The 10,560-nt window shown below is 52.5% G+C and overlaps 1 protein-coding gene across 1 annotated transcript; it reads right to left on the bottom strand.

The window, feature by feature from the left end:
- Nucleotides 1-1,495: 1,495 nt before the first annotated feature.
- Nucleotides 1,496-7,215, bottom strand: NANOS1 (nanos C2HC-type zinc finger 1). The gene is made up of 2 exons (XM_085582908.1): nucleotides 6,226-7,215; nucleotides 1,496-5,206 (listed from the first exon to the last, which is right to left on the bottom strand). The coding sequence occupies exon 1, from the start codon at nucleotides 7,131-7,133 to the stop codon at nucleotides 6,357-6,359; it is 777 nt and encodes a 258-aa protein (XP_085439034.1). The 5' UTR covers nucleotides 7,134-7,215; the 3' UTR covers nucleotides 1,496-5,206; nucleotides 6,226-6,356.
- Nucleotides 7,216-10,560: the final 3,345 nt, after the last annotated feature.

Below are 10,560 nucleotides of genomic sequence, written 5' to 3'. Positions count from 1 at the left end.
ATCTCTTGTCGTTGCCGGTTGAGTCACATGACTCCTTCAGAAAAATAGTTTTCCAAGCATAAAAAAACCTGTATTTTTTTGCTCTTTATACAGTTCCAAAAAGGATGGAACTAGAGAACAGCAACCATCCAGTAAAAGTTCTTACTGGATCTGGAGTAGGGATTGCTGCTGTCTTTGCATTCTGTCACTGGATGCTGTTAAAGGGGACCCAGGAGCTTGCTCCACTGCTGGCTGTGGAATTCCTGTGGTACTCAGAACTCTGTTTGTTCAGTGTGGTTTTGAAGACCTCCAAGGCTGAGGACTGTTCTGGGAAGCCTCTTCCAATGCTTGACTAGCTCCAGATCTAAAAATCAGTGTCACAGAATGGTTTGGGGTGGAAGGTGACCTCAAAAGTCATCCAGTCCAGCCCTCAGCTGTAGGGACATCTTCAACTAAATCACTTTGCTCAGAGCTGGAATGTTTCCAGGGATGGAGCATCCACCCTTTCTCTGGGCAATCTGTGCCAGTGTTTTCCACCCTCATTGTTATAAAACCTCTTCTATCTAATCTGAATCAACCATTCTTCAGTTTAAAACTATTACCCTTTTTCCTATCACAACACAATCTGCCAAAAAATCTGTCCCTGTCCTTCTTACAACCCCCCTTCAAAGGCCGCAGTTAGGGCTCTGTGGAAGCTTCTGTTCTCCAGGCTGAAAAACCTCAGCTCTCAGGCTTTCCTCACAGGGGGAATGCTCCAGCTCTCTGGTCATTTTTGTGGCCCTCAAAAAGTTTAAACCTCTCTCTTTTGGCTTCTACCCTGTGTCTCTCTGCTCACTGTGGAAAACTGAATTTTCCAGATAACTTCCTAGTAGGAAACAGGTGACTGCTGTGAGGTCTCCCCTAAAACCATTCCTTTCTCCAGGCTGAACAAGCCCTGTCCCTTCAAGCTTTACTCCCAGGCATGTGCTCCAGCCCCTGGACACTGTTGGTCCTCTGCTAAACTCAAATTTGGCCAAGTCCTTGTATGAGGGGAAAGAGCACACAGAAAGAAGAGGTGAACTGAGTGGGACCCTTCCCTTCTACAGGCTGGGATCCCAGCCCAAACAGTTCAGTGTCAGCTCAAACAGCCTGGGACCTGCTGGCTCATGCTCACCCTTTCCCCTGCCAGGGCCCAGAGATGTTTGAGCCCCCAGCCTGCAAGGGCTCCTTCCTTGGCTGGGCAGGCCCCTGCCCTGCTCCCTCTTGAATTCAGCAGGCTCCTGCCCATCCCTTTGGCCAGCAGCCCTGTCCCAGGTGTGTGGGCTGGGATCCCACTTCAGTGATCCTGTGGCTGCCTCCAGGACCTGGAGGATGGTTCCAGCACAGCCCCCTGCCCACAGTGCTGAGCCTGGACACCCAGCCAGGTTTTCTGTCCCGTGTTATGTGAGCTGTAGCATCCTGAGCTCAGTGCAAGCATATTGTGTGAGACAGTGCTGAAAGCCTTGTTAAAGTTGAGATGAAGAACATCCAGGGCTCCTTCCCTCTTACACAAAGATATTTTATTATAGAAGGCAGGTGAGCCAGGCATGGTTTACCCTCAGTAATTCCATTCTGGCTGTTCCCAGTCATCTTCTGCATCTCCCAAAAAGACGTTCTGGAAGGATTTCCTTTGATTTTCCCAGAAACCATCTGATACCATCTGGCCTGTGCTTTCTCAGATGGTCCTTTCAGCCTTTTATCAACAACAGGCACAACATTTGCCTTTCTCTAGCCTTGTAATATGTAAATAGTGATTATACCCTCAGTTACATAGCTTTAATTGTATCCACACAAAGACACTTTCACACCGGGATGAGTGTTAGTCATCCCTGCACCAGCTAAAGCTGTTTCTCAATCTGTGTCACTAATTTGCATTATTTGAGATTGTGGTAATGTTGTCAATGAGTGTTACATTCTCAGGACTGGGCAGCTTGAGAAGAAGCTGGGGAGATGTGAGCTTTGCAGGCATGCCAGTGTGTTTATTTTATTGCTTCATCTGTTTAGACACAATACTGACAGTGACCAAAAACCTCTGCTGACCAAATCCAACAGCTCAAACCTCCACCTCCTGCCATCATTAAACATGTGCACAAAATTTGGTTACCTGAAAATGTTGATGAAGCCAAATGAGTTCTGTGTCAGTCCTTGCCTTGTTTGAGTCACATTCTGTTAAACAGCTAAATTTTTCAGTGAACCTTGGAAGAATACAAACTGTCACAGGCTGTATTTAGAAGGCAGAACTTAAGGCTGCTGCTGTTTGAATGGATGCAAGTGTTGCTGGATTAACATAAATCTCCAGCAAGGCAGTGTCAGGTATGAAAAGTGCTGTTTCCTGCCTGCTCCAGGAGCAGTCCAGAGACTGACCCAGCCCATGTGCAGGACTGAGGGCCATCAGGGACCTCAGCAGAAGGGGGGCATAACTGGCATTATATTTAAGCTTTCTATAGAGTGCTTTACCTATAAAAACTAGCATTTTTTTACAAAATCCATATTTATGAGAACTGGCAGGGTGCAGTGGTGTTACTCCTGATCAGGCACAGCCACAACTGCAGCCCAGGACATGGCATGACCTTGGTGACCTCAGTGAGGCCATGAGGAGGACATTGGGGTGGGCAGCCAGAAGGTATCTCAGCCAGCAAAAGTACTGAAAGGCTTGTCTTACTGTAAATGAAAGTTATCTGTGTCATTTTCCTGTCCTTGGGCTGCTGTCATTGGCAGAAACTGCTGCATGTAAGCAAGTTTTCCTCCTGTGGCTAAAGGGCACTGCTGAATGGTGCCAGCCTACAGCAGGAAGGCATTGGGTCAGTGAAATGCAAGATCCAAAATGTACCTGTTATTCAGGCACTGGTGCCCATCCTGTGGCTTCCTGCAGCATTGCAAGAAGTAGGCACTCAAGTGGTGTAACAAAAAACACCCAATTCTTACTTTTCTGCCATGGCAGGGCCAGCTGCAGCTGAAATGCTCTACACTTTGTCTGGTCCTCCTCTTAAATAAAATTAATGCATTTAATTACAGTAGGATGGAGATTCTAAAAACTATTCCACTGCATTTTACTAATCAAAGCCTCCCTTGCTGCACTTCAAGTTCTGTCAGCCCTTTCTCTCTTGGGCCAGGAGGCTTTGCTAAACCTTGTTCCATTTTTAGTGAATCGCTTGTTTTGTCCAGAAAACCGTCATTTTAGAATTATATCTTCCTCCCTATGCAACTCATAATTAATAAAAATTAATCTATATATCTGGTGGGTCAAACTGGCACTTTAAAAAAGAAAAAAAAAAAAGACATTTTATAGCCATTGTGATTTCATCCTATGGCATCTACCTGAGGCACTGGACAGAAGAGTGACAGCAACCTGCCCAAACAGAATTTCCACTAAAGATGGGCACAGACTTACCTGACTTCAGCTGAATCAAATTACCTATACATCTGAAAGTAGTTTCTAATTAGAAGTAGCTTGCTTTTTGCCAAGACTAGCACCAGCTGAGGATGATTATCCAATATTGTGTTCACTTCTCTTGCCAGACTATCACTATAGAAAAGATTCCATGACTTAATGCACAAGCTTAAACAGGTGACCATAATTTTTTTGATTTGCAAATGCCTGTAGAAGAGTGAAAATAGTATCTCACTTTTCAGATTTCAGACAAAGCTCTTTTTTGCTGTTTCTAGAATTTAAATTACTAATTCAAAAGGTTCCCTGTATTAAAGGAGTCAAAGCAGCAATAGAAACACTGTCTATTGTAATAACCTTTTCAGAGTGACCAGGAACAAGCATGTTTATGCTCACTCAGTGCCACAAGGAGTGTGCTGGTATGCCAGAAATCACAGGAGCTTACTTCAGTCAAAAAATCCTTTAAGGTTTGGTCTTTGTTAGACTCACACTTGTAAATCTTTCAAGGGCAGACTGTCCTGTTGAATGATTACATAAAGTAACTGAAGAGCCTTGCTGTCAGGCTGGCTTTTGCTGAATCCTGTCATCTTTCTGCAATCATCTGAGGTTTTTTTTTTTTTTTTCCTTTTATACCTCCCCCACCCCCAACTGGTCTTGAATCTGTTACTCTTCCACTTTACCTGTTAAGCCTTTGATGAGATGCCCAGTGCTGCGTAGCAGCGAGGCCAGGCAGCTCTTGGCCTTTCCAGAGCAAGGCTGCAGCTCCCTGGAGAGCAGAACCAGGAGCAACAGGCAGCAGCACAGGCTGTGGACACAAGTTTTCCTCTTGCACAGGCTCTGCAGAAGGCCAGTGCCATCCAGACACAGGATCTGCTGTTATCCTGAGGGATTTCAGGCGTTGCTATAGGGCTGGTACTGCACAGCAGCTTCATGTAAGGAGCAGAGAGGTGGGGCAGGGACATGGCAAACACCTCCAATCCAGCCTGGCCAGGTAACCCTCAGAAAACACTCCAGACAGATTTTCTTTGATCTTTCTTGCTTTTGTGTCCAGTAACAGTCAACTGCATTAAAATGTATAGAAGGATCTTCAAACTTCCCACAAGGAGGTAACAAAAGTACAGAAGAAAAATCTTCCCACAGCATCACGCTGGAGCTCGATTCTAATGTGTGGTGGACACAGATTAAACCTACGTGGAGCAGGAATCACAAAACCAAACACATCTAACTTTAACACCTTAGAAGAGCCTCTGGTGCACTCCCCATACTGCAGGAGACAAAATGTAACGTATTAAGCACAAGGAGAAGGAGGCTGACACAAGGATAGCTGCAGCCACTGTGTTATTTAATGCAAATCCCACTGCATTTGATAATTAGACCTGACAACATCTTTGGAGCCATCTGATGGAGATTTAAGGGAACACTTCCACACAAAATCAGTTTCTCCCTCCTAATTGCTGTGGCTGGGAGTTAACAGCAGTGAATAATGAACCCTGGGTTCTCATCCCCAGCCCATCCCACACATGGTTTGACTCCATTCTTGTCTGTCCTGCTCTCCTGACCCCATCTGCCACCCTGCTGAGCAGCTTTTCAAAACAAACCACACAAGTGTGGGTTACTCCTCACTTTCATAGTTCCCTTTTTCTGTCAGGACCCATCTCCTTTCTCATCTTCATGGTGATATCCCAGCAGTTCCTCCACAAGGCTCTCTTCACCTCCCTGCTGCACAGCAGTGTGATCCACTGCACTCAAAACTCCAGCATCATCCATCTTTCTGCTCCAGAGTACTCAAACTCCAAACTGCTGCTGCTCCTTGTCCTACCTCTAGGTAAGAAAAAAAACAAACAAACAAAAAAAAAAAACCATAAACAAACAAACAAAAAAAAACCAAACCCAAAACAAAACAAAAAAAAAAACCCAAAACAAACCCAAAACACCAAAAAAAAGAGCCTCAAACAAAAAATCCCAAAACAACTAAACTGACAAAACAAAATTTAAAAAAAAAAAAAGACATTTTCTTTTGGGGATTAGAAATTATATAACCCTGGCTGATATTCAGTACCAAGGAACTGCCATCACCCAGAGTGGTCCAGGACGTCAGTCTAATTCTTATGCTTTGTACAGTCTGTGTAGTGTTAAGGATATTTGTTACCACATGGCTGGATCCCTTTTACTTGCAAGGAGTTAAAGCCACATTCTCTGAACTCCTGAAAATAAACAACCTCCCTTGCTTCCATTCTCCTACGGTCTTTTTCCATCAGGTTTCCCCCATTCTCCACCACAAACACAGCTGCATCAAAGCTTGCTCCATTGCCACCTTACTGCCTTTCTGTCAGCAGAAAGGGCTCGGTTTGCACTCTAGCCCAGAGTCATCACGTTTTCAAACACGCACTTGGATGTTTTCTCCTCCTAGACCTTCCCTAAAGCTGAGTATTCGACACGGGGAGCTGCGAGAGCAGCGCCATCGGTGCCCACGAGAGGAAGGGTGACCGCTGGGATGCTGCGATGTCGGGCAGCAGGCGTGAATTACAGCGGGCAGGTTCGATCGCGGTTTGCTCACCGGTTTTCAAACCGGCGAAGGGAATCGCTGGGATGTTTGCTTTAAGAGCTGGAAGGCGGAGTGCAGTACCCTAGTCAGACACCCTGCTATGACCGGGCAATGAAGAGCAGCTCTCCCGGCCGGTGCCCCGCCGGCACGGAGCGCTCGGGCCGGGCGGGCGGCGGCGCTGCCCGGCCGCGGGCACCGGGGACCCCCGCACCTCCCCGGAACCCCCCGCGCACACCCGCCCAGTCAGATCTCGCCGTCTCCATAAAAATCACGTATAGATATATTTTTTTCTTACAATAAACCAACACAGCGCATCTCCGCCTCGCGGTCCCCGGGGCCGGCGCCGGGCTCCGCGCGTCCCAGCGCGCAGCGGCCGCCCCGGGGCCGGGCGGTGTCAGCGGGGCGAGCCCCCGGCGGTCCCGGCCGCTAGCGGCTCTTCCTGCCCAGGGCGGTCCGGGCGTGCCGGAGCTGCCGGGCCGCCGGCACTTTGGAGAGGGGGCAGTACTTGATGGTGTGGGCATTGTCGCCGCTGGCGCCGCAGAGGGGGCAGGTGTAGCGCCGCAGCACCGGGCACAGGACGCGGCCGTCGGGTCCCTTGAGGATGTGCGTGGTGTAGAGGGCCACCGCCTCCTTGTTGTTCCGGCAGAAGACGCAGACCTGCAGCTCGGGCTTGAGCAGGCGGGAGGCGGCCCGCGGGTGCGCCGGCAGCCGCCCCGCCACCACCACGCCGCCCCAGGCGTGGGCAGAGCCCTCCCGGCCCGGGTGCTCCCCCGAGCAGTCGAACACCACGGCGGCGGGGCCGCCGCGCCCGGGAAAGGGGCTGAAGTCGGCGAAGCGCTCCTCCAGCAGCCCCTCGCCGTGGTGGTGGTGGTGGTGATGCCCGCACAGGTCCAGGTCGTGCAAGTCCAGCGCGCCCTCGAAGTACGGCCCCGCCGCCTCTTCCTCCTCCTCCTCCTCGTCTTCCTCCTCCTCGGCCGGCGGCACGGCGGCCGCCACCACCACCGAGGGCGGCTCGGGGCCGAAGCCCTTGCCGGGCCGCACGGCCTTGGTGATGAGCGTGGCCAGCCCCAGGTAGTCGTTCCAGGAGTTGAAGACGTTCCCGCAGGCGCTGTGGCTCCGGCCTCCGTAGCGGGCGCCCGGCAGGCACTCCACGGGCGGGAGGTGCCGGTGCTGCTCCAGCTGGGTGCCCGGGAACGCCTCCATGGGAGCGGCCCGTCCCTCGAGCGCGGTGCGGGCAGCGCCGGCCGCTCCGAGCGCTCCGGGGCCGCTCCGAGCGCTCCGCCGCCGCTCCGGGGCCGCTCCGAGCGCTCCGCCGCCGCTCCCGCTCCCGCCGCCTCTGCGAGCGCGCGGCCGCGCCGAACGCCTCAAGTAGGGGGCGGGGGCGCGGCCGCCGCGCTCCCATTGGCTGCCGGACAGAGCTGCCTCGCGCTCATTGGCTGAGCCGTGGTGGGGGCGTGGCTCGGCCGCGGTCGGGGCGCGCTCCGGTCCCGCAGGTGCGGCAGGACCGGGACCGAGACCGAGACCGAGATCGAGACTGAGACTGAGACTGAGACTGGGACCGGGATTGGGGACCGTGACCGGGACTGGGACCGGGACTGGGTACCGGGGACTGGGACCGGGACTGGGACCAGGACTGGGGACCGGGGACCGGGACCGGGATTGGGGACCGGTGATCGTGACCGGGACTGGGGACCGGGGACCGGGACTGGGGACCGGGGACCGGGACTGGGACCGGGGACCGGGACTGGGGACCGGGATTGGGGACCGGGGACCGGGACTGGGGACCGGGACCGGGACTGGGACCGGGGACCGGGACTGGGACTAGGACTAGGACTGGGACTGGGACTGGGACTGGGACTAGGACTAGGACTAGGATAGGGAACGGGGGCGGGACTGAGACCGGAACCAGGATCGGGACCGGGATCAGCACCGAAGTCAGGAGCGGGACCGGGAGCGGGACCGGGAGCGGGATGGGGATCGGCAAAGGCACCAGAATCATGAGCGGGATCGGGACAGAGATCGGGACTGGGACTGGGACCGGAACCAGGAGCGGTATCGGGACTGAGACCGGGATGTGGATCGGGGCCGGGAGCGGCGGCGGAGCCGCAGGACGGTCCGCAGCAGCCCGTGCGAGCCGGGCCCGACGAGGCGCAGGCCCGGCGGGAGCGGCGGTGCCCGGCGCTGGCAGGAGGCGCCTGCACCCGCGGCAGAGCGATGAGCGATGCGGGCACAGAACGAGTTTAGCGCTCTGCGGGTGGGAAAGGCTCCAGCGAGCCTTTGTAAACTCATGGAGGGCAGCAGTGCCTTCCCATCGGTGCCAAAAAGTTGTGTGGGGCAGAGGTGATTTCCTCTTTGCACCCCTGTTAGAAGTGGGTTTTAATGAATTAAATTAGAGAAGGTATGGCTGGGGTCTCAGGTGAGGTACATGCCCTCACTGGAGTGCTGCTCAGGTGTGGGGGACCAGTGTGGAATATTCAAGCCTAGAAAGGGATGGACCAGACATGCACAGTGCCTGTGAGTGCTCTGTGTGCAGTGGGTGGGTGCAGAGGCACCCTGGGCAGCAGGACAGGCAGCAGTGTCCCGCAGCACCCACCTGTTGGGGCTGCTGAGCCCAGGTTTTGGTGGCCCAGCCCTCACCCCTCAGGTCAGTCCTTGCAGGGCAGGTGCTCTGCTGCAGGACAAGGCACTGTGCTGAGGAGATGCAAACCCCCTTTGCTGCCTCTGATGGTTCCCATCCAGTCAGGGCACCCAGAAACCAGATCCTCCTTGGGGAAGCATCAGGTGTGCTTTTCCTTTTAGGCAAGAGGAGCTGACAATGCAAAGATCCTATTAATTTCCAGCCCCTGGTGAGAGCTGAGCTGGGCAGGTGGAGTTTTGTCAGAAGTAAAACTGTCTCCCCTGTGCACGGCCCGGATTTGTCAGTCTGACAGATGCTCCTCTGGCAGGTAAAGCAGCTTTCCAATGTGTTTTGTTTGCATCTGAAATGGGCAGGTTTCATAAGCTCAGGTATCAGGAATACCTCCCCAGGGGCTGCCTTCCAGCACCACGAGGCTGGATCCACCTCCTCAGCCTCATGAAGTGCCTGGGTAGTGGGTGTATCAAGGACCAGGGAACAAGGGTGGCTGCAGGGAGTAAAGCTGGATGGAAGCAGTGTTTCAGAGCATGAATTCTCTGGCTGGAACTCATTGGAACTCATTTCAGTACTGATGACATTCACAAAGGAAGTTCTGTTCCAGACCATGCTTGTGTGGGACACGGTTCTGCATGGGATGACCACAGGGACATTTCACAGTTATGGGGTGCCAGGCTGAGCCCAGAGCTCATCTCTGAAATGCAATTATGTGACAGACCTTTGCCCTCTTCAGCAGGGTGTTTCAGGGCCTGATTTGCTCTGGAGGCAGCAGGGAATGACAGATGGGTGACAGAGCACAGGGTGACCAATCCGAGTGGTTGAGCATCACTTCCTGGAGCAATTGTTGTATCTCATCTTCTGTAGACATTTGAAGAGGCAGAGTGAATAATTTCTTATCAGTCACTGTAGTGTAGGTAGCTGCAGGCAGAGAGGAAAATGGCCCTGTTCCCTTCCCTGTCAATGCAGGGAGTGATGAAGAACCTGGAGCAGCATAAAGAATATCCTCACTGGGAAAACATTGAGAAGGATAGACACCTATCATGAGCACTGCAGTAACAGCATCCTCTGTTTGACCAAAAGCTCAGCAGAGCTCACATGCCTTGGCAATCCAAGTGTCTGGGGTATGTTGCAGGAGTTATTTCATCACTTTCTTTGTCCAGGCTTTTGCCCATGGACCTGCATGTTCCACGTGTTGAACAAATACTCAACAGCTCCACTCAGGTCCCTGCAGAGCTGTCAGGCATCATCAGACTTGCACCAAGCTCATGCCAGCTGATGGGGGTCGCCCAGCCACAGTGCTGGTGCAAGAGCAGGGAATCCCACTGTTGACACTGGAATAAATCAATATCTAGGTGAAATTCTTAATCAGTTTCAAGCAGTAAACAAAACATGTGGTCAAGAAGAGCTAATGGACAAGCAGCTGCTTCTAGGAAGGATTGGTGTTTTGGTGTGCATTGAAATGTTGCACATTTGAAACACTGAGAACTGCATGAAAAACTGCTGCTTTGTCCTCGGCTGGAAGCTGGGAGTATTTCTGACTATGCCAAAGTACCCTTTAGGCAACCCTTGTCAGGAACTGGGCAGTGCAAGAGCACAGATGTCTTGGTGGTGTCTCTTGAGAGTTCTTGTGGCCGGGCTGCACAGCAACGCTGGCAAACTCTCCTCTGGAGCAGAAGTGACAAATGGCTGTTGGCACTGTGGATTCAACACCACGGGCCAAACTCTGCCCAGCCAAGGGGAAAGTTTTCTGCTCCCTCAGAGCAGCGAGAAAACGTGTCAGAAATTCAAGCTGATCTGAACACAGGAAGCCATCAGATCTGCTGGGGTCTGAGAAATCTGCTTGGGGAGACTGGTGGGGGAGCTCCCACTGGCCACAGGAATTTGTAAAGTCCAAGATTGCTCCTGGGAATACACACACACACACACACATACATGTATGAAATCTGTGGATGTGCCAGCTGCAGGTGAGTGACACCTTTGTTTGGGGTTGGAGGAAAG

This window comes from Lonchura striata, chromosome 6, assembly GCF_050655825.1.
Source record: "Lonchura striata isolate lonStrDom1 chromosome 6, ASM5065582v1, whole genome shotgun sequence".
Taxonomy (NCBI): domain Eukaryota; kingdom Metazoa; phylum Chordata; class Aves; order Passeriformes; family Estrildidae; genus Lonchura; species Lonchura striata.
The sequence above is the reverse complement of the archived record's forward strand: the minus strand, read 5'-3'. Positions and strand labels throughout refer to the sequence as shown.